Below are 20,333 nucleotides of genomic sequence, written 5' to 3' on the forward strand. Positions count from 1 at the left end.
AAAAAGAAAAAACACTGAATTTAAGCTATGTCCAAATTTTTGATGGTTTTCGGGTACTGAACTGGTAAAGAACCTTAGCACCAAGTGTTCAGAAGTGTTCCTCCAGTTTTTATAAGGTTCCTCACCCTCACACAGGGTTCATTGCGTCGCCTCATCACTTAAGGAACCTTTTGTAGCATCTTTATTGTAATTCATTGCCCTTCAAGGTAATTGTTTCCTTCCCAGTGTTCATAAAGATGTCTGAATATATGATATTCTAAATATTACAGGACAGTCTGCTTTAATTCCCCCAGCGCTCTGCCTCTGCCCTAACACATACAGTCACTCTCCATCTATTACATCACCTTCGCCAGGAACAAAAGCCCTTATTGCGCTATAATCTAATTGGGTGGCATGATTTAAGCGACGGTTTGGCACGGCGCGCCCGGCCTGCCACATCAGACGCCCGGTGCCGGGTGCCAAATGGAGCGCAGTAATCTGCCTGTGTCACGCTGAGTGCGGCTGACATTTGAATTTAAAGCCTGATAACATCAGATAACATCAGAGTCGGTATCGATCACCAGCCGGGGCCGCCGCCGCCCTCGGCGCTGCTGGAGCTTTGGATATCCTGGACTGGCCTGTTGTCAGTTCAGACGATCGTCACTCGTGTTCGAGCTCAGAGAGAGAAGGTAAAGCTACCTGCTGCTGTTTCGTGGTACTTTGGTTCACTTTTACCAAGTTCAGAGCCTCAAGGTTACTATCGTTAACAAAAACGAACAAAATAACGAAAAGTGAAAATGAAAAAAACATTTACGTTAACTTAAACTAATAAAACACCTGGTTTTAGATCACAATAATTGATTGTGGTGACGGACAGTTCTGGTGGAAACAGGAGAGTTGAGGTGCACATTGAATTCTGCGTGATTTGTTAAGCCGTGGTTTTATGTTTTTTGGATACAATCCGGGTTAGCACCCGAACATCCCTTTCAGACAACTTCCTCTTACAGCATCCACAGTTAATCCTGTTGGATGTGGTTAGTCCTTCTTGGTGGTATGCTGACATTACCCTGGATACCGTGGCTCTTGATGCATCACAAAGACTTGATGTTTGGTCACAGATGCTCCAGCAAGACGTGCACCAACAATTTGTCCTCTTTTGAACTCTGGTATGTCTCCCATAATGTTGTGTGTATTACAATATTTAGAGCAGAACTGTGCTCTTACCCTGATAATTGAACCTTCACACTCTGCTCTTACTGGTGCAATGTGCAATTAATGAAGATTGAACACCAGGCTGCTCCAATTTAGCCATGAAACCTAAAATCCCACACTAAAATGACAGTAGTTTCAGAGTGTTTATAAAACTAACTAAAACTAACTGAGTATGCTTCGTTTTCGTCTTTGTTATTTTATGTATAAGCAGTTTTGAGTTGGAAATTCTGGTAAAAATGAGTAAAAACCTGTTGAGTTCATTGGTTTTCTGAGTTTTTATGGTAATGTGAGGTCTACAACACATTTATGAAAAAGTTTGACGGCATTACTTGCAATGTTGCCAAGTGTTTCAGTTATTTTGTCCCATTCTTCCTCCTCAAAGACTCTCTTTTTTTGGCCTGGTATTTAGTTTTTTACCTCATTAATAGCTATAAATTGCCCCATTAATCTGTTTTAAAATAGTTGCACACCAAACTCATTTTCAGTCCTTGGTTTTGTGGATAATTGATTATTAAGTTTGACTATTTCTGTACCCGGCGTGACTCCAACAAGAGATGTGGAATAAATTAGTAAGCAGGCGTAGGTGTCAGATGTTCTGAGAGTGAAGTAAATGTCAGGTTTTGGCTAAAAATGGATCTTTCCTCATAACAAAAGTGAGTTAATCCCACTTCAAAAAAAGGCTTTGTTTAAAGCTTTCCTGCCTTTAATCCTCCACCAACACAAGCATAGCAATCATACCACTGACATGCATCTGTCCAGGTATTCCAATCTGACACACTGACGATGTCACGGCCCACTTACTGCTTACTGTGTTTATCAGCGCACTTCTACAGTTCATCACAATCAGGGATTAAAGTGTCACGCAAGGTCTTCGTATCAAATGCTGCTTTACTATTCAAGTAACTGAATGCAGCAGAACGTGTGCTGTTTTTCTCATAAGTCACAATCAGTCAACCTTTTTTTACTATAGAGACACCAAAACAAAACTTTTGGCCAAAAGCTAAAAAAATAGAATTTGGGCCAAAGTAGATGTGGTAAACTTATTAGAGTGGTAGACTTTGTAGACTTGGTAGAGTGGTAGATTTGGTAGAGTGGAAGATTTGGTAGAGTGGTAGATTTGGTAGAATGGTAGACTTGGTAGATCGGTAGACTTGGTAGATCGGTAGACTTGTAGACGTTGTAGACTTGGTAGAGTAGTAGATTTGGTAGAGTGGTAGATTTGGTAGAGTGGTAGATTTGGTAGACTTGGTAGATCGGTAGACTTGGTAGAATGGTAGACTTGGTAGACTGATAGACTTGGTAGACTGATAGACTTGTAGACGTTGTAGACTTGGTAGAGTGGTAGACTTGGTAGAATGGTAGACTTGGTAGACTGATAGACTTGGTAGACTGATAGACTCGTAGACGCGTTGTAGACTTGGTAGAGTGGTAGATTTGGTAGAATGGTAGACTTGGTAGACTGATAGACATGTAGACGTTGTAGACTTGGTAGAGTGGTAGATTTGGTAGAATGGTAGACTTGGTAGACTGATAGACATGTAGACGTTGTAGACTTGGTAGAGTGGTAGATTTGGTAGAATGGTAGACTTGGTAGAATAGTAGACTTGGTAGACTTAGTAAAGTGGTAGACTTTGTAGACTGATAGACTTGGTCTCCTGTAGACTTGGTAGCCTGTATACTTGGTAGAGTGCTAGACCTTGTAGACTTGGCAGAGTGGTAGACTTGCTAAACATTGTAGACTGATGGACTTGGTAAACTTGGTAGTCTAGGTAGTGTGGTAGACTTGGTAGAATATTACACTTGGTAGAAATGTAGACATGGTAGTGTGGTAGACTTGGAAGAAAAGTATACTTGGTAGGGTTTTAGACTTGGTAGATTTAGTAGACTGATAGACTTTGTAGATTGATAGACCTATAGACATTGTAGACTTGGGAGTGTGGTAGAAGTGGTAGCCTATAGACTTGGTAGAGTGGTAGACTTTGTAGCCTGTAGACTTTGTAGCCTGTAGACTTTGTAGACTTGATAGAGTGGTATACTTTGCAGACTTGGTAGAATTGGTAGAGTGGTAGATTTTAGTTAGTAGAGCAAAATAAATAAAACAATCTGAAGGAAATACAGCTTCAGTGCTTAATCCAGCTGTTTGTATTTGTGATGTAGCCTGTAACGATTCTATTGGACAGCAGGACATGCTTGGCAGGTATTGGCAGGAGCCGGTTTTGTCGTTTTCCTACACAGGGTTCAGGAACGATGTGTTGCATGTTAAGGCTGCAGTATGAATCAGGGCATGAGTGGAATTTTAATAGGCTTCTACTTACTCACCAGCCAAGTCACTTCCACTTGATACCAGCAGCCCTATGAAGAGAAGCATAAGTGTGCCTGAGGCAGTCTGGAGCAGAGTGATCAAATGCACTTCATTGCTACCAGAATGGAAGCAGCACTAAGGAAGCTGGGTTCATTTCCTGTGAATTTCAGCCCAAATCCTTTCACGGAATACTGTATTTCCTGTTGTTGGAACTTTTATTATCAAGAGGAATGATTCCCTTTTCAGCTTTCGTTCATTATCCATGAACTTTCTTCTCTTGCTGTAATTATGCTGCGTTCCATTTATACTCAGATGTCTGGATTTTTCTGTCAGATGTCAGGAATGTTCTCCAAGCCCAGAGAAGTTGTCGCTGAAATGTCTCTTGTGGTCACAGTTAAAATAAGGCTTCTGTTTTTCACAGTAAACTCTTTTTTCTCACTAGAAAGTCGAGAGAATTTATCAATTTCTTGAAAATTTCAACCAGAGTGACCTTAACAGTCATATTTCTTCTCAGAAGGTCAGAAATACTTTAAATACAGCATACTCACTTAAATTGCAATGGGACTGGGTTGGGTTGGATTGCTATAGAATTTTGTTTGTGTTGGGTTGGATTGCTATAGAACTTTGTTTTTGTTGGGTTGGGTTGAAATTTGTGTTGGGTTGGATTACAATAGTATTGGGTTGGGTTGGATTGCAATAGGATTGGGTTGGGTTGGATTGCAATAGGATTGGGTTGGATTGGATTGCAATTAAATTGTGTTGGGTTGGATTGCAATGGGACTGGGTTGGGTTGGATTGCAATAAGATTGGGTTAGGTTGGATTGCAATTGGATTGGATTGCAATGGGATTGGGTTGGGTTGGAGTGCAATGGGACTGGGTTGGGTTAGATTGCAATAGGATTGGGTTAGGTTGGATTGCAATTGGATTGGATTGCAATGGGATTGGGTTGGTTTGGATTGCAATGGGTTGGGTTGTGTCAGGATAGGATGGTGTTAGGTGGTCAAAACCTTACATAGAGTACTCTGAAGTGCTAAGCCGAGATTTGGAAAAACGCTAGATTTCAGGGTTTCATTAATGTCGGGAAATGACTGCACTGCTGAGGTAAAGTGAAGATTAAAACAGCACTGCTGAGGTAAATTTATGATCAGAACAGCACTGCTGAGGTAAATTTAAGATTAAAAAAGCACAGCTGAGGTAAATTTGATTAGAATAGCATTGCTCAGGTAAATACTACATGAAGAAATATGCACAGTATAGAATAAAATCTTTATTTTTTTTAAGTTTAAAATAAATAAATATCTACAGTATTCTATACTACGGGTCAGAAATCCAGTCCAGGGCCAGGAAGGGTTGGGTTTGGGGGGGTGAAGTCTTATCTAGAGTACTCTGAATGGTCTGAAAATAGAAGTGCTGAGCCGAGCTTTGGGAAAACGCTAGATTTCAGGGTTTAATTAATGTCGGGATGGGACTGTGCTTGAACTCGGGCCAAAAACATATGGAAAGTGAGGAGTTATGAAACGGAAAAGGTCAGCGGCGGTTTTCTGCTGGAACACATCATTTACCCTGTTGTGCTGCGTTCTGTGACTCATCTTAGAGGAAAGCAAAAACACACATACATAAACCAGCAGCACCAGTGCGCTCGCCGGAACAGCTCTCCGCTGCAGCGCCTTCTCGACACTCGTCTTTTATCTTACTTTCAGACTCCTGCGTATAATAGAAGCGCCTGGAATCTGGCGTTTGCCATTCTGATGTTGTTTTCTTTTGATGCTAATTGCTGATGGTGCACAAGCCCGTCTCAAAGCATTCCCCAGCAGCTCGATTTGTACGCTTTAATCAAGCCGCAGTTATGACACCACCGTTCCCGGCCCTTAAAGGGACAGAGCGTTGTTTCTACGAGAACGTCGTTATTCCACAGAAAAAAACTCTGCGATTGCCACCTTCTATCTTTAAATGTATATCTGCTGGTTTCTGGAAGACTGCTCCGCCGTTCCGCGACGCTACCGACTCTCGGCTGACGTGACATTTTTATACACAGACTGGGAGATTTGTGAAGGCATTCTAATTCACTGCTTGATGTGACAGCTGGGTGTGCTGGGGAACCTCGTTGGATCCTTATCCAGTGTGATTTTGTGTTATATGGGATGTATGATGTAGGGCTGATGTGTTTTAAAGGTGCAATAGAATACGTTTATTGAGTGTTTTACGTTTTTCTGCGTATAAATAGTGAGCGTGAGACATTTGTTGGGGAAAAATGCCTAAATAAGGAGTTGTAAGCCTGTTTGCCACCCTGTTATGCTGGTTGTTCCTTTTTACATAGAGCTCATGGTGAAAAATAATTCACTTAATAAACAATCATTGGTATAAATGTATACAAGTTTATATCTACAATTACTAACTTGTTCAAAGTCATACTTTTGTTTAGGGTGTTTTAAGCGGCAGCAGCATTTATGAACAGAACATCACTGCTCAGGTAAAAACATGATTTAAATAGCATAACTAGGGTAAATGTATAATAAGAATAGCACTGCTGAGGTAAATGTATGATTAAAATAGTACTAAACAGGTAAACTTATAACTACACTAGCACTGATGAGGTAAATGTATGATTAGAACAGAACTGCTGAGGCAAATGTGATTAAAATAGCTCTGCTGAACTAAACTTATGATTAGAATAACATTACTGAGATAAAGTAATGGTTAGAGCAGCATTGCTGCTGAATCTATAATTAGAATAGCATTGCTGAGGTAAACTTTGCAGAGGTAAATGTATGATTAGAGCAGCACTGCTTATGTAAATGTATGTTTGAACAGCTCTGCTAAGGTAAATTCCTGATTAAATAGCTCTGCTGAGATAAACTTGGATTAGAGCAGCATTGCTGTGGTAAATGTATGATTAGAACAGCACTGCTTAGGTAAATGTATTTTTTGAAAAAACACTGCTACTGTAAATTCATGATTAAAATAGCAGTGCTGAGGTAAATTAATGATTAGATCAGCATTGCTGAGGTAAATTAATGTTTAGAATAGCACTACTAATGTAAAATTCTAATTAAAATAGCACTGCTGAAGCAAATTCATGATTTAAACAAGATTTCTGAGGTAAATGCATGGATAAAACTGCAAAAACATTTCAGTATTCTGCCAAATGTAGCATTTTGTTTGGTTTCTGCTAAAAATATAAAAATATACAGTAGCGTACGTATGTGTGTAAGTAAGTATGTTTATGTATGAGAGACGCTGGGGGTTTTTAAAGATGGCAGCCCCTCAACCGCCCCTCTCGCTTAGTGGTGTCCTGGCCCTTCATTAGGCACCGTGCAAATACACAGCGACGAGCTTGTATCTGCGCAATTTCAAAAAGCATCAATAATTCAGAGGGGAAGCAGAAAGGCAGTACACAGTCGCATAAAGAGAGAGAGAGAGAGGAAGAGAGAGAGAAAGAGAGAGAGAGAGAGAGAGAGAGAGAGAGAGAGAGAGAGAGAGAGAGAGAGAGAGACGCTCACTACACTCTCCGCACTGTATTTAGCCGGAGCCTCGGGGGTGAGGGGGCTGGAGGGTTTGGGGAGGAAGGGATGGGTTTTTAGACGGAAAGAAAACACTGGTTATTTAGGAAGATGCTCAGACTCTCAGCCTGAGCTCAAAGCAAAAACAGCAGGCCAAAGATCCTACCCTTCCCACAAAGAGGGGAAAAACACCCCTCAACTACGATTGTGCCGAATTGTATTGTTTGCGATAATATCGGTATCAATTTTCTGTAAATATAGATACATGACAAAGTATGATTAGAGTAATATTTGACTAAAATAGCACTGCTGAGGTAAATGTATGATTAGAATGGCAATGCTGAGGTAAACTTATGGTCAGAATACCAATGCTGGTGTATATATTTATGATTGAATAGCACTGCTGAGGTAAATTTGGGACAAAAATATCTATACTGAGGTAAATCATGACTAAAATAGAACTGCTGAAGTAAATGTATGATTGGAATGGCAATGCTGAGGTAAACCTATGGTCAGAATACCAATGCTGGTGTATATTTATGATTGAACAGCACAACTGAGGTAAATTATGACTAAAATAGAACTGCTGACGCAAACTTGACTTTACAAATTATTAGGAGGTATTATGAGGTAAATTTTGATCAAGATATTTTTACTAAGGTAAATCATGACTAAAATAAAACTGGGTACAACAGATTACGGTGCTGGTGATTCTGTATCTACTGTAACTGTAGATTAATTACAGAGCAGTATGGGTACAACAGATTACAGTGCTGGTGATTCTGTATCTACTGTAACTGTAGATTAATTACAGAGCAGTATGACTACAACAGATTACGGTGCTGGTGATTCTGTATCTACTGTAACTGTAGATTAATTACAGAGCAGTATGGGTACAACAGATTACAGTGCTGGTGATTCTGTATCTACTGTAACTGTAGATTAATTACAGAGCAGTATGGGTACAACAGATTACGGTGCTGGTGATTCTGTATCTACTGTGACTGTAGATTAATTACAGAGCAGTATGGGTACAACAGATTACGGTGCTGGTGATTCTGTATCTACTGTAACTGTAGATTAATTACAGAGCAGTATGGGTACAACAGATTACAGTGCTGGTGATTCTGTATCTACTGTAACTGTAGATTAATTACAGAGCAGTATGGGTACAACAGATTACGGTGCTGGTGATTCTGTATCTACTGTAACTGAATTGAGAACAGAATCGAGGCTATATGAGCAGATCAGTGTGTAACAGCAGCAGCAGGAACAGTCAGTCCTCCATTACATAGAATAAAACACAGCAGTGTGTTAGAGCAGTGCAGTGTGTGAGCCAACACCACCATCTCCTGGCTGTTTTACAGCAAATACTGTAGAAAAGTTATTTCCAATGGCATGCAGGTTCATTATTTAATATATATATATATATATATATATATATATATATATATATATATATATATATATATATATATATTTCTATACTCTTTATACCATACTATACTATTTTACTTTAATATTAACTAAATAACTTATATCTTATTTAATTTATCTTATTGCATTTGTATTTAATTGTATTATTAATGTTAATTATCATCTGTACCATTTGTTTTTGTGTGTGATAAAACTGAGTGTGCAAAATGTTTTTTAAAAATAATACAAATATACTTACACAAATAATAAATTATTTGCTTTCTGAATCCTATAAGACACACTGTCCACTCTCTACTTCAGACAACTGTGCTGAAAGGTTTGGAGGACAGATTAAATATTTATTTTAATGTAAATTGTAGGAAAGTGCCAGTTTTAGGATTTTTATTCATTATATTTTGACAGTTTCCGATTTACTTCAAATAACATTTTTCAATATGTTCTATTATTACAACAGTGAATTTTTTTTTCTTATCAAACCTTAAACCTTTTATGTAACGCCTAAATAGAAACATCAGTTTAGTGAAGATAAAAAAAAGTAGTATAACGAGGTAGAAATGTTCTAAAAATGTCAAAAATGTGAAAACATCATATTTAAAAGAGTACATAAATTATATTTAATTAACTTTAAATTAATAATTAACAAGTGATCTAGTCAAACATAGGGAACCAGTAAAGACAAGGCAGTATTTATAAGAGCTGGTGGATATTAGACAAATCTTCCACTTGAGGATGCCCCACAGGTGCACGATTGGGTTAGTTTACTTTTTATTTATATTTTATTTTAGCCATCTCCCTTATCTTCAGCTTCCTCAGCAAGGCATTTTGAGTTTGGGGTCATTGCCATGTTGGAAAACTGCCATTATAAAATATTTATCTTAAGAAAAATAATTAATATGGAAACTGAAAGTAGAGTAAATTAACTATAACTAAAACTGAAATAATGCTAAAATAATCTTATGAAAGATAACTGTCAGGATAATTGTCAATAAAAAGTATTTTGTATGAGGGAATAAAATATAAGCAGAAAATAAAGAATATAACTTATTGTATTTAAATTGGATGTGTAACAGTTGGTGAGGTTTTGTATTGTAATTCATTTTAATGGGCTGTTTTAGGATTATGTAATTAATGAAAATGAACAAGTAAGGTCTAGTTTTGTGTGTTTTAATGTTTTTTCTAAAGTGTTTTGTTGCTTTTCTCTCTTTGCAGCGATTAACATCACGCGGCCGCGGTTCAGCGGGCTGGACGAGTTCGGCTACACGTCGTTCCTGGCGTTCCCGCCCATTCCCAGCATCAGCTACTTCTACCAGTTCCAGCTGAAGCTCACCTTCGCCAGTAACGTCTCCGCCCTGAGGGACAACCTCATCCTCTTCTCTGGACAGAAGGGTCAAGGTGAGAGGGGGCGGAGTCAGACTGCACACAGTGGGCGGGTTTAGCATTTGTGTGCAGGTAAACAGTACATATTTTTTTGTGTTTTTTGACGTAGAAGAACTGGCATCTTTTTGCAATCTGTGCTAATGTGCTAACATGCTAATGCTAATTTAGCCATTAGCCATTCCCCATCCTTTTCGCTCTTTTTTGTCAAATTGCCAGAGTGTTTTCTTTATCTCCACAGTTCTAAATTCAGGCTGTAGATCAGACTTTAAGCTTCTGTGGTCTTATTCAGATATGATGAGCTGTTCTGCCACCCTCTTAAATCTAAGATCTAGAGCTCTGATTGGTCAATCTGAATTTAACACATCCTTATAGTGCTAAAATTCTCACAACCTGGCACTACAACATTAATATACAGTGCCACTCAAAAGTTTGGACACATTCGATGATCCAAACTATGAAGGAACACGTAAGGAATCATGTAGCAACTTAAAAGTGTTAAATAAACCAAAATACTCTTAGAAGCATTTAGTTCACTCTTAACCTGCAGTTTCTAAGGCTGGTAATTTGAATAATAATGAATTTATCCTGTGCAACAGAGGAAACTCTTGCTCTTGCTTTCCTGGGGCGATCCTCATGAGTGCCAGTTTCATCATTAGAACATTTTTGATTATCTTTGCAACACAAAGTTATAGAAATTCTCACAGTTAACTGACTACGGACAACATTCCTCCCAAATTCCAAATAAATATATTGTCCTTTAGAGCATTTGTTATATAGTATTGCATAAAATGAGAAATGGCTGAAATAACAAAAAGATACAGAACATTTATACCACAAATAATGCAAAGAAAAGAAAGTTCATATTCATAAAGTTTTAAGAGTTCCGTTTTCATACATCTTGGCATCATGTTCTCCTCCACCAGTCTTACATACTGCTTTTGGATAACTTTATGTCCCTCCTTGGTTCGATGGCTTGTGATCATCTGTCTTCCTCTTGATTATATTCCAGAGGTTTTCAAATTGGTAAAATCAAAGAAACTCATCTCTTATTTTTTCCAGAGCTGTATATCGGTGTATAACTAAACTCCGATCACTCGATCGCGCACACTCACTTTCTTCTGTCCTCTGAAACTAACTAACTAAAGCCGTCCGCCGCTGAGTTCAAGCCGACTCCAGCTCGGTTACGAAGCTCCGCTGCCTCCGCTCTCGTTAATTAGGCCAATCCGGATCCGGAGAGACGAGGTGGGGCTCCGTCAGCGTCCGCTTCCCCGTCCCGATTCCTCCGGAGGTCACTCACGCCGGCTCTGAGTGACATGCCGGCGCTCGCGGGCCGTTTAATCAAACGACAGACAGGCGAAGAAGAGCGCGAGGGGGCCGTGAATCTTCCGCAGTTCAGCGAGCCTCTCCCGGGATTACAGTTTAGGGTGATCCATCGAGGGAAAGGCAGGAGGAGACAGCGCTATGAATAATGAAGCAATCGTCAGGGGAACCAGTGCGCTACAGTAGAGGACGGATATCAAAAAAAAAGAGAGCGAAAGAAAGAAAGAGAGAGAGAGACGGAGCGAGAAGGGACGGCAGCCATTCACCTGATAATTGGCCTGATAAATTGACACGTTTGTTGCGTCCGTGTGCTGCGATATTAACAATTCAGACATCTGATGTGTTGAAATAGATCGCTGTGGGGATGAGTTCTGAAAGATCGGGGAATATTTTAATACAATATTAAGTTTAATCAAATTTTGGTCCTTTATTGAAGCTGTTTTACGCTGTTGCTCTCTGGCAGAGACGTGGCGTGATTTAATATTATTCATAACTTGATGCGGATATAGAGTAACATAGTTACTTTACTTTATTATGTACAGTATCTGCAGTTGGAACTATAATCAAATGGAAAATTACAAGAGAATGATAATTATCAAACGATTTTGTTGTTGGGATAGAGGGGAAGGGTGTTCAGATTCTTGTTGGGATAGAGGGGTAAAATGTCCCGATAAAAAATGAGATTAGACTCAACTCTCTGTATTTTTGTGTATGTGTTTCATTATGTAAGGTATTAATGGAGACGACTTCTTTGCACTGGGAGTGAAAAATGGACGAATCTTTCATAACTACAACCTCGGCTCTGGACTGGCCACTATCGTCAGCGACCGAATAAACTGGAGGATCAAAATACACACAGTGCGCTTCGGACGATACCTCAGAAACGGATGGCTGAAGGTACTGCTAACTATTCTCAGTTACAGGCAATACATACAAACAGATGGCAACTTGTGTAGAAAATGCAACGTTATATTATGGATGTTGCATAGACATATATATATTGGTTTTAAATAAATAATGGTTTTAAATAATACTGTACATTGATATAGGCGTAATTATCTGGAAAGCCACTAAATATATTACTGTGCAAGGCAGCCATCTTGGATTCTGATCTTAGGGTTACTGAGCCTCTCCAATCTTTCAGAGTAGGACATTTTGAATTTGGAAATTCCTATTTGCTTAGGCATGTCCATTTAAAACATAACCAGTTAGCGGTCTCCATCAGGGTTGTGCAAAATTCAGAATTTCAGAATTTAATTCAATCCAATAAATAATATTGCGTTGGAATTGAATCCACCCTACAGGATGTTGAATTGAATTTAAATTGCACTTACAGGAAGTGGAATAGAATTAATTGCAATTCAGATCTGTGAGAATATGATAGTTTTAACATACATTTTCTCCCAAATAGAAAGTACAGACACTAACATTAAGCATACATTCCCTTAGTGTGGAATAATTATCAGTATCTTCATTTCACAGTAATACAATAAAACAATGTTTTGGTAAATTAAATTATTAGCTATTAAATTACTTTACAGGGAAGGATTGTTGTATCTAATGGTCAACAGTTTCTCAAATGTCCTTAATATTTGGAAAAAACATTTTGAAGACTTGGATAAAGCAAGGTGTTCTGGGAAATTAAGTGCTCTCCTTTCATTTTCCCCAATTTTAAAGTTCTTTGAATTTTATAGAGTATGCTATATATTGTGAATTTCTTTGAATTTCAAATTATACTTCTTACAATTCGATTTGAATCATATTTGAATTGCAATTCCGCTTGATGCTTGCAATCTCAAATCAAATTCAAGAATTTTATTGAAATTTACGACCCCCATCCAACTGGCAGGTTTGACCATCTTATGTCATTTTTACATTGGCGACTACAGAAAAACTGTGTTGGCGAGGCTCTACTGACTTTCCAATTAAAAATCTGACTTGTAACTCAAACGTAGCGCAGCATAAAGTCAGACTTCTGTATTTGTGGTCTTCACTCAGGTTGATAACCAAAGAAACAAGACTGGCTCCGCCCCCGGCCAACTGGCGGGTTTAAACACCTTCAGTCGGCTCTACGTGGGCGGCTACAACGAGTACACCCCGGAGATGCTGCCCATAGGCTCCAGATTCAAGAACAGCTTCCAGGGTAAGACAGTTAGCCAGACAGCTTGGTGCTAATTACATTAATTGGGCTGATTAGCATGCTATCGTTTTGCTTGTTTGTTTTGTTTGTTGTACTGAATATGAGCACACAACATGGCATTATCCTATAGGGACTCTAGAATGGAGAACTGTATTTATGTTGGTTTTGTGTAATATTGAGGATTTTAAGATAAAGATAATAGTCTCCAGGCATAAACCTAATTGAGCATCTTTGGGGCATCCTCAAACAGAAGGTTGCAGTAGCAAACTGTGCAGCTCTGTTGAAATCCATGACCAGGAAAGTTAAGGCAGTGCTGGAAAAGAATGGTGGCCACAAAATATATAGACACTTTGGGCACAATTTGGCCTCAACTTAGGGGTGTACTTTCTTTTGTTGCCAACAATTTAGACAGTAATGGCTGTAAAAATAAAATATTTACCAAACTGTGAGGGGTGTACTCACTATTGTGAGATACTGTACCTCCCTAGTAACAGGTATACTAGTGAAATTCATGTTCCTCTGATAAATATGATTTGTAATTGTAGCCTGATGATTGGTCGTTCTGTGTATGACGCCATATTTCATCGTAAATAACGAGTGATTTCTGTAAATGAGGCCGGACGTCTGCACAACACAAACACTGATGTGTATTAACAATAGTCGCTACAGTTATAACTGCAGCCGCTCCGTCGTATTAAACCAGAATAATGCTTCTCACCTGCAGAGAGTAATGCAGTTAGGGTCACTCAGGCACGACGTAATGATATGAATGTGTCCGGAATAACAGAGAGGGAGGGATTATTCCTGATTTTACCGTCTCTCTGTGTTCCAGCCCTGATTAAAGCTCCTCTTCATAAACCAGGAGAGTACAGATCATTCCCTGAGAGACGGTGGGAGGCGTGGGTTCTGCTCCATACGACCAATTAAGAAGAATATCAGTAAATTCAGGTGCGCTGAGTGACACGCACACTCAGGAATCTCTACACAGATTTATTTAAATATCACTAATTGGATTCGGCTCCTGAGCTGCGTCAGGAAACTCAGCTGAAGTTAATGATTCTGGTGAAATTCCAGCAGTTTAAATGTGAAAGTGTGTATTTATAGAGCTGTTTTACATCTGTCTGTCTGCATCATCACGTCAGCCTCCGAATAGCTGTCTCATCGTATATCATTATCTATATATTTATCTGTCTGTCTGTCTGACTATCTATCTTTCTGTCTGTGTTTGTCTGTCATCATGTCAGTCTCTGAATAGCAGCTTTATCATATATCATTATCTATATATCTTTCTGTATGTCTGTCTGTATGTCTGTCTGTCTGTCTGTCTGTCTGCATGGTCATGTCAGTCTCTGAATAGCAGCCTTATTGTATATCAATAAATGTCTGTCTGTCTGTCTGTCTGTCTGTCTGTTTAATCGTGAGCAGTAGAGGGCGCTGTTGGTCTGGTGCTCTGTGGTGTTCAGTAGCAGAATGGCTGTAATTAGCTCTGATAGCAGCTAACAGTCAGGAGAGCAGAATAATGAAGTGTTTACTGCTTTATCTTTTTATTTCTGTGTGTCTGTGAGAGAAAAGTAGGTAGAGCTCCTGTGTTTTGTCAGTATGTAGTATGACCTTCAGAAGAGCAGAAATACTGGGTTTATTTGATTATTTGTCTCAGAGTAAAGCACTCTGTGGGATGTTAGCTACGTTAGCTAATGAGCTACATGCTGTGTTACTGTAATGCTAGTGGCTCTGTTTGTGGGGATCTATCTATCTATCTATCTAAAAATAAATATCTGTGTCTGTCTGTTTATATTATATAACAGTTTACTATTTTATTCATAATACATGCAAAACTTCTTACTCTGTATAGCTGTAATGCTTTATTGTGTAAAATGTGCAAATTCACTATGTTTAACGTGCAATATTTCTCACCTTTTCATCTACTTTCATCTATTTATTTGCTATTTATTCACTGTTAGTCCTTGTGCAATAATACTGGTCACAACCACCCATAACCATAACCATATATATATTCTGTATTTTTTGTGTATATAGATTTATTTTTATTTGTTTGTATATTTTGTATCTATCTATCTATCTATCTATCTATCAGTTGATCAGTCTATCTATTCATCTGTCTAACTGTCTATATCTGTCTGCCGGTATGTTTAATTGTGAGCATCTATCTGTGTGTCCATCTTTCTAATTATTTATCTTTCTATATCTGTCAGTATAATTTTGTCCATCTGATAATTTATCTGTCTGTCCTTCTTTAATTTCTCCAGCTGTCTGTTTGTCTGCCTCTGTTCATTGGTCTGATTTTGTTCATAGTTTGTATGAGTTTATTATTTAAAACAATGAAAAAAAAAACCTGTGTGTCCAAAACTGGTACTGTATGTTTTAAGGCCCAGTATGCAAAATAAATAAATTATACGTCTGTGTGTTTTCCTGACGTTCTAAAGGCTGCATCTTTGATGTGCAGTTCCGGACCCGAGCAGACGGGAAGTTTCGTGCTCCGGGAGATCCTGAAGGTCAGCCGGTGTCGGGCCGCAGTGTAGGTCAGTGTGGAGTCAGTCCCTGCAGCCTCGTCCGCTGCCAGAATGGAGGAACCTGTGTGGACTCGGGATCCTCTGTGTAGTAAGTCCTTCAGCTTCACTAATCCCAGATCAGATACTTCAGGTACTGCTTACTGTAAAGGGTATCCAATCATTTATGGCGAGAATGTATGTAGGGTTGAAACGATTACTCGAGTAATTCGAGTTACTTGATTTAAAAAATGTATTGATTCATTTTCTGTGCCCTGAGCAATCGTTTAATTACACAGATCCACAGAGTAACCACTTATTGCATCAACCGGTGATGCCATAGCAACCACCAAGCAAGACCATAAAAACCATCAACACTATAGCAAACCCCTGGGAAAACATAGAAACCACACCACGTTGACACATTGAACAACACCAAAGCATTGACTCAGTAATCAATTAATGCCATGGCATCTGTCTGGAATACCACAGCAACCACCCGCCCAGCCAACCCTTATAATGTTATAATAAATCTTAGCAATGGTTTGAAAATGTTTCAGGAAGGTTAGCCTTTGACTTTGTCTTAATTTTCGCAGCTAAATTAATACTAACATTAAATATTAATGTTCTATCAACTTATTTTGATTTTCTTTTATTATTAGTATTATTTTTATTATTATTGCATTTATTTTTTAAGTTCATTCATTTATTTGTATTTTTATTGCATTATGTAAAATTTAGTTTCAGCTAAATTTAACTCATTTTTGTTGTAGTAATCTTATTTTCTTTTAACCTTAATTTTTTTATCAATTCAATTTACATATTTTTATATTTTATTTACTGTTATTTGTATATATACTGTTGATTGATTAAGCATAAATTGTTAGCTGGGAGACAACCCTTTAGCAACACCATAGCAACCACCTACAATACTATACCAACCCAAAGCAACCACCTGCAGTACAATAGCAATCCCCAGCAACCACCTAGCTACACTATAACAACCACCTGTGATATCAAAGCAACCGCTCAGTACCCATTTAGTGCCACTGCAACCTTCTGCGCTACTATAGCAACCACTTAGCAACACAATAAAGACTACTCAGTCACAGTCACTTAATGTGCCCGTCTCTCTGCCCCCTCAGCTGCCAGTGTGTGTTTGGGTGGAAAGGTGCCCTGTGCTCGGAGAGGGTGTCGTTCTGCGATGAGGAACATGCCCCGCCCCCTTCCTGCGCCCGTGGCTCCACCTGCATCCCACTTCCTGATGGCTACACCTGTCAGTGTCCCCTGGGCACCGCCGGGCAGTTCTGCCAGCAAGGTAAGACTGCTGCTGCTGCATCTTGGCATCATAAATCTTGGCATCATGTTCTCCTCCACCAGTCTTACACTGCTTTTGGAGAGTTTACCACTCTATAGTCCATGGAATGGTAATTATCCCACATCCTGACCTTGCTGGTGATGCTTTTTGCCACTAAATCCAAATAAATTCTCACAGCATTGCTCTAAAAAATCTAGAAGAAATCCTTAATTTTCTTGGTTACTCCAACAAAATCAGGATAAATTCTGTAACACTGTAACACTGAGGCTCTGTGTTCTTATTCTTCCTCCACAGTTCTCTCCATCAGTGACCCGTTCTTCAGTGCCAATCAGTCCTCCTGGATGGCGTTTCCTCAAATCAGCATGAGGCACAGGACGGACCTCCAGCTGCAGTTCCAGACACTGGCGCCAGAGGGCATCCTCTTCTACACAGCTCAGTACCTGAACTCCCGAGCAGGTACTCCAAACCAGTTGTTTGCTATGGTGCTGCTAGGTGGTTGCCGTGGTGTTGCTAAGTGATTCCTAGCTTGCTTGTTGCTTCCAAATCTCTGGCAAACACATTTATTATGTCTCTTTCGTCTCAAGGTGACTTCATCAGTGTGTCTTTGGCGTCTGGGTTCGTTCAGCTGCGCTACAGTCTTGGAGATGGAACCGTCGTCCTGGAGTCTCGGAACAGAGTGGACTGGACCGGCAGGACGTGGCACACCGTGAGGGCCAGCCGCGAAGGTAACCAAGGCCTCCTGGCTCTCGACGACCAGGAGGTCACGCACAACATCTCGGCAGGCATGACCACTCTGGACGTGGCCACTGAGATATTTGTCGGCGGCGTTTCCAACCTCAACCTGGTCTCGTCGGATGCGGTGGAGAAGGAGCCGGTGGGTTTCACCGGTGGCATCCGCGAGGTCGTCGTTAACGGGCGTGACCTGGAGCTCACGGAGGGAGGGGCGCTGAACGGAGCGAACGTGGGCGACTGGGATGGAACAGGATGCGGGTACAAGGTGTGTCGGAACGGCGGCTACTGTCGCCCGCTTGGTCTCGACTCGTTTGTGTGCATTTGCCCCGCCCTCTGGACAGGTCTCCACTGCGAACTTTCTGTTTTCTGCGTCGACAACCGATGTCGACACGGCTCTCTCTGCGTTCCCGACGTCGTGAACGGATCGTACTCGTGCGTATGCACTCTCGGGAGGAACGGGACTTACTGCGAACAGCAGGTGTCAATGAGGACTGCGCGATTTGTCGGGAATTCGTACCTCAAATATCGAGATCCAAGGTACAATTCCAGAAATTTGATGTTCACGCAAGTATCGTTCAACCTTTCCGCGAGTTCCGAAGACGGACTGATTCTCTGGATGGGTCGGGCGGAGACCGAGGACGACGATTACCTCGCTGTGGGACTTCAGGACGGTTACCTCAAAGTCGCCGTCAACCTCGGCGAGAAGATCGCTCTGCCTCTAATCTCTCGTAACGCGACGCTCTGCTGCGAACAGTGGAATTACATAACCATCGTCCACAATCGCACTGTCGTCCAGGCTTTCCTTAACGACGATAGAGTTCTCTTTGAGGACATCGACCCTTTCGAGCGCTACGTTGCCGTCAATTACGGAGGCGTGTACTATTTCGGAGGCTTTGAGCTGAACAGAGACGTGGCGTCCGTCTCGTCCGGACTCTTCTTCTCGGGGTTTGTGGGAAACATCAAAGACGTTCTTTTATATCAAGACGCAAGAACTCTGCAGTTTCTTCCCACATATGAGGGCTTTAATGTTTATCAAGGAGATGATTAGATTAGAATTAGGAGTTTACTTTGATGTTGTGTTCCATTTACCTCTAAAGCCTGATTATGGCCACACTGGAGTTAAACATTTCAATTATCACACAATTATTCTATTTTATATCGTTCTTAAAAAGAAATGATCCAAAAACTAGTTTGAAAATCATTTAATGACAATAGTTTATGTTTAATACAACCAAAATATGTCCCTTTTTTATGTTCTAGGTTAGAATAATTGCTAGCATTGTTCCAGCTTAGTGTTGTTAGCATTAGACACAACATTTAGCATCAGATTGAAAATAGAAGTAATGTTCCATGAACCTTCTGAAAAACGTTATTATTTCTCACATAACATTACGTTCCAAGCTAGACAAATACAAACATTATAAAAACGTTAAATAAAGTAACATTTTCAAAACTTAAAGTAAAAATAATAACATGTTAACATGACATTGCATCACATTTAAAAATGTCAAATAAAAATGTTACATCCAAATGCCACAGATAGAAGTTGGACAGTACTGTGTGTAGGACTGATTTAATGAAGTTCTAGTAAATAAAGGTGATGATAAACTGTATAATACTGCTACTTTTACTACTCTTGATTATCTGGTGGCCATCTTGGATTCTGGACTTCGCAAAGGTAAGGCAACTGTGAAATCCGAGTTTAAGAAAACGTGACTAATTAAACAAAAAAAAAGAATGTTAAAAGAAACGCTCGGAAAACATTCTACTATCCACAGATAGAATTTGGAAAATACTGTGTGTAAAACTGTTTTTGTGAGATTTTAGTAAATTAAAGTGATAATAAACGGTATAATAAAACTACTTCTTTTAATACTGTTGATTATCTGGTGGCTTTCTTGGATTCTGGACTTCGCAAAGGTAAGGCATTTGTAACATACGAGTTTAAATGGAGTATTGATTTATCTATTTTTGTGTATTAAACTCCTTTTCTTGGTGTGCATTTTTATTTATTTAAGCTATTTGGGATAAGAAAGACCTAGTATAGAAACTAAACGGTACGGTAGGTTATTTTAACATTTAAAAATGACCCTTGCAATTTTTTATAAGACCAGTTGGTACTTTTGGTAGTGTGCCAAGTCCTGCTGGAAAATGTAATTTGTAAAATGTATGTACGATTTGTGCAGAATAGGAAATCTCTGTGTTAATAACAGAGATGGGAGCAGCTACTTGATTTACACACTGATTTATGCCAATTGGTACTTTTGGCAGTGTGCCAAGTCCTGCTGGAAAATGAAATCTGCATCACCATAAAAGTTGTTAGTAGAAGAAAGGGATTTTGGACTTGATAAAACAATACAGACCCAATAATTAACTTCCCCAACTGCGTTAACACCCTAAACCCACCAGATGGCGCCAATGGCCTATTTCTTTCGTAGTACCTTTTTTTTGTTTTATTCAAATTCATCAAAAAAACTACAATATGATTATTTATTGCAAATAAGTAGA

At 39.4% G+C, this 20,333-nt stretch overlaps 1 protein-coding gene across 6 annotated transcripts in view; it reads left to right on the forward strand.

Annotated features, from left to right (window-relative positions):
- eys (eyes shut homolog) overlaps positions 1-19,688 on the forward strand; it is a 307,886-nt gene extending 288,198 nt beyond the window's left edge. For 5 of the 6 annotated variants that reach the window (XM_049472623.1, XM_049472625.1, XM_049472626.1 and 2 more), the window contains 7 exons: positions 9,641-9,823; positions 11,859-12,025; positions 13,127-13,271; positions 15,713-15,887; positions 16,921-17,093; positions 17,388-17,549; positions 17,678-19,688. In XM_049472623.1, the coding sequence (XP_049328580.1) occupies positions 9,641-9,823; positions 11,859-12,025; positions 13,127-13,271; positions 15,713-15,887; positions 16,921-17,093; positions 17,388-17,549; positions 17,678-18,873 (2,201 nt within the window). In that variant the 3' untranslated portion in view covers positions 18,874-19,688. Of the gene's footprint in view, positions 1-9,640; positions 9,824-11,858; positions 12,026-13,126; positions 13,272-14,100; positions 14,381-15,712; positions 15,888-16,920; positions 17,094-17,387; positions 17,550-17,677 lie in introns of those variants that run through there. The other variant, XM_049472628.1, reaches the window with a different exon arrangement.
- Positions 19,689-20,333: the final 645 nt, after the last annotated feature.

The sequence above is a fragment of the Astyanax mexicanus genome, chromosome 25, assembly GCF_023375975.1.
Source record: "Astyanax mexicanus isolate ESR-SI-001 chromosome 25, AstMex3_surface, whole genome shotgun sequence".
NCBI lineage: Eukaryota > Metazoa > Chordata > Actinopteri > Characiformes > Acestrorhamphidae > Astyanax > Astyanax mexicanus.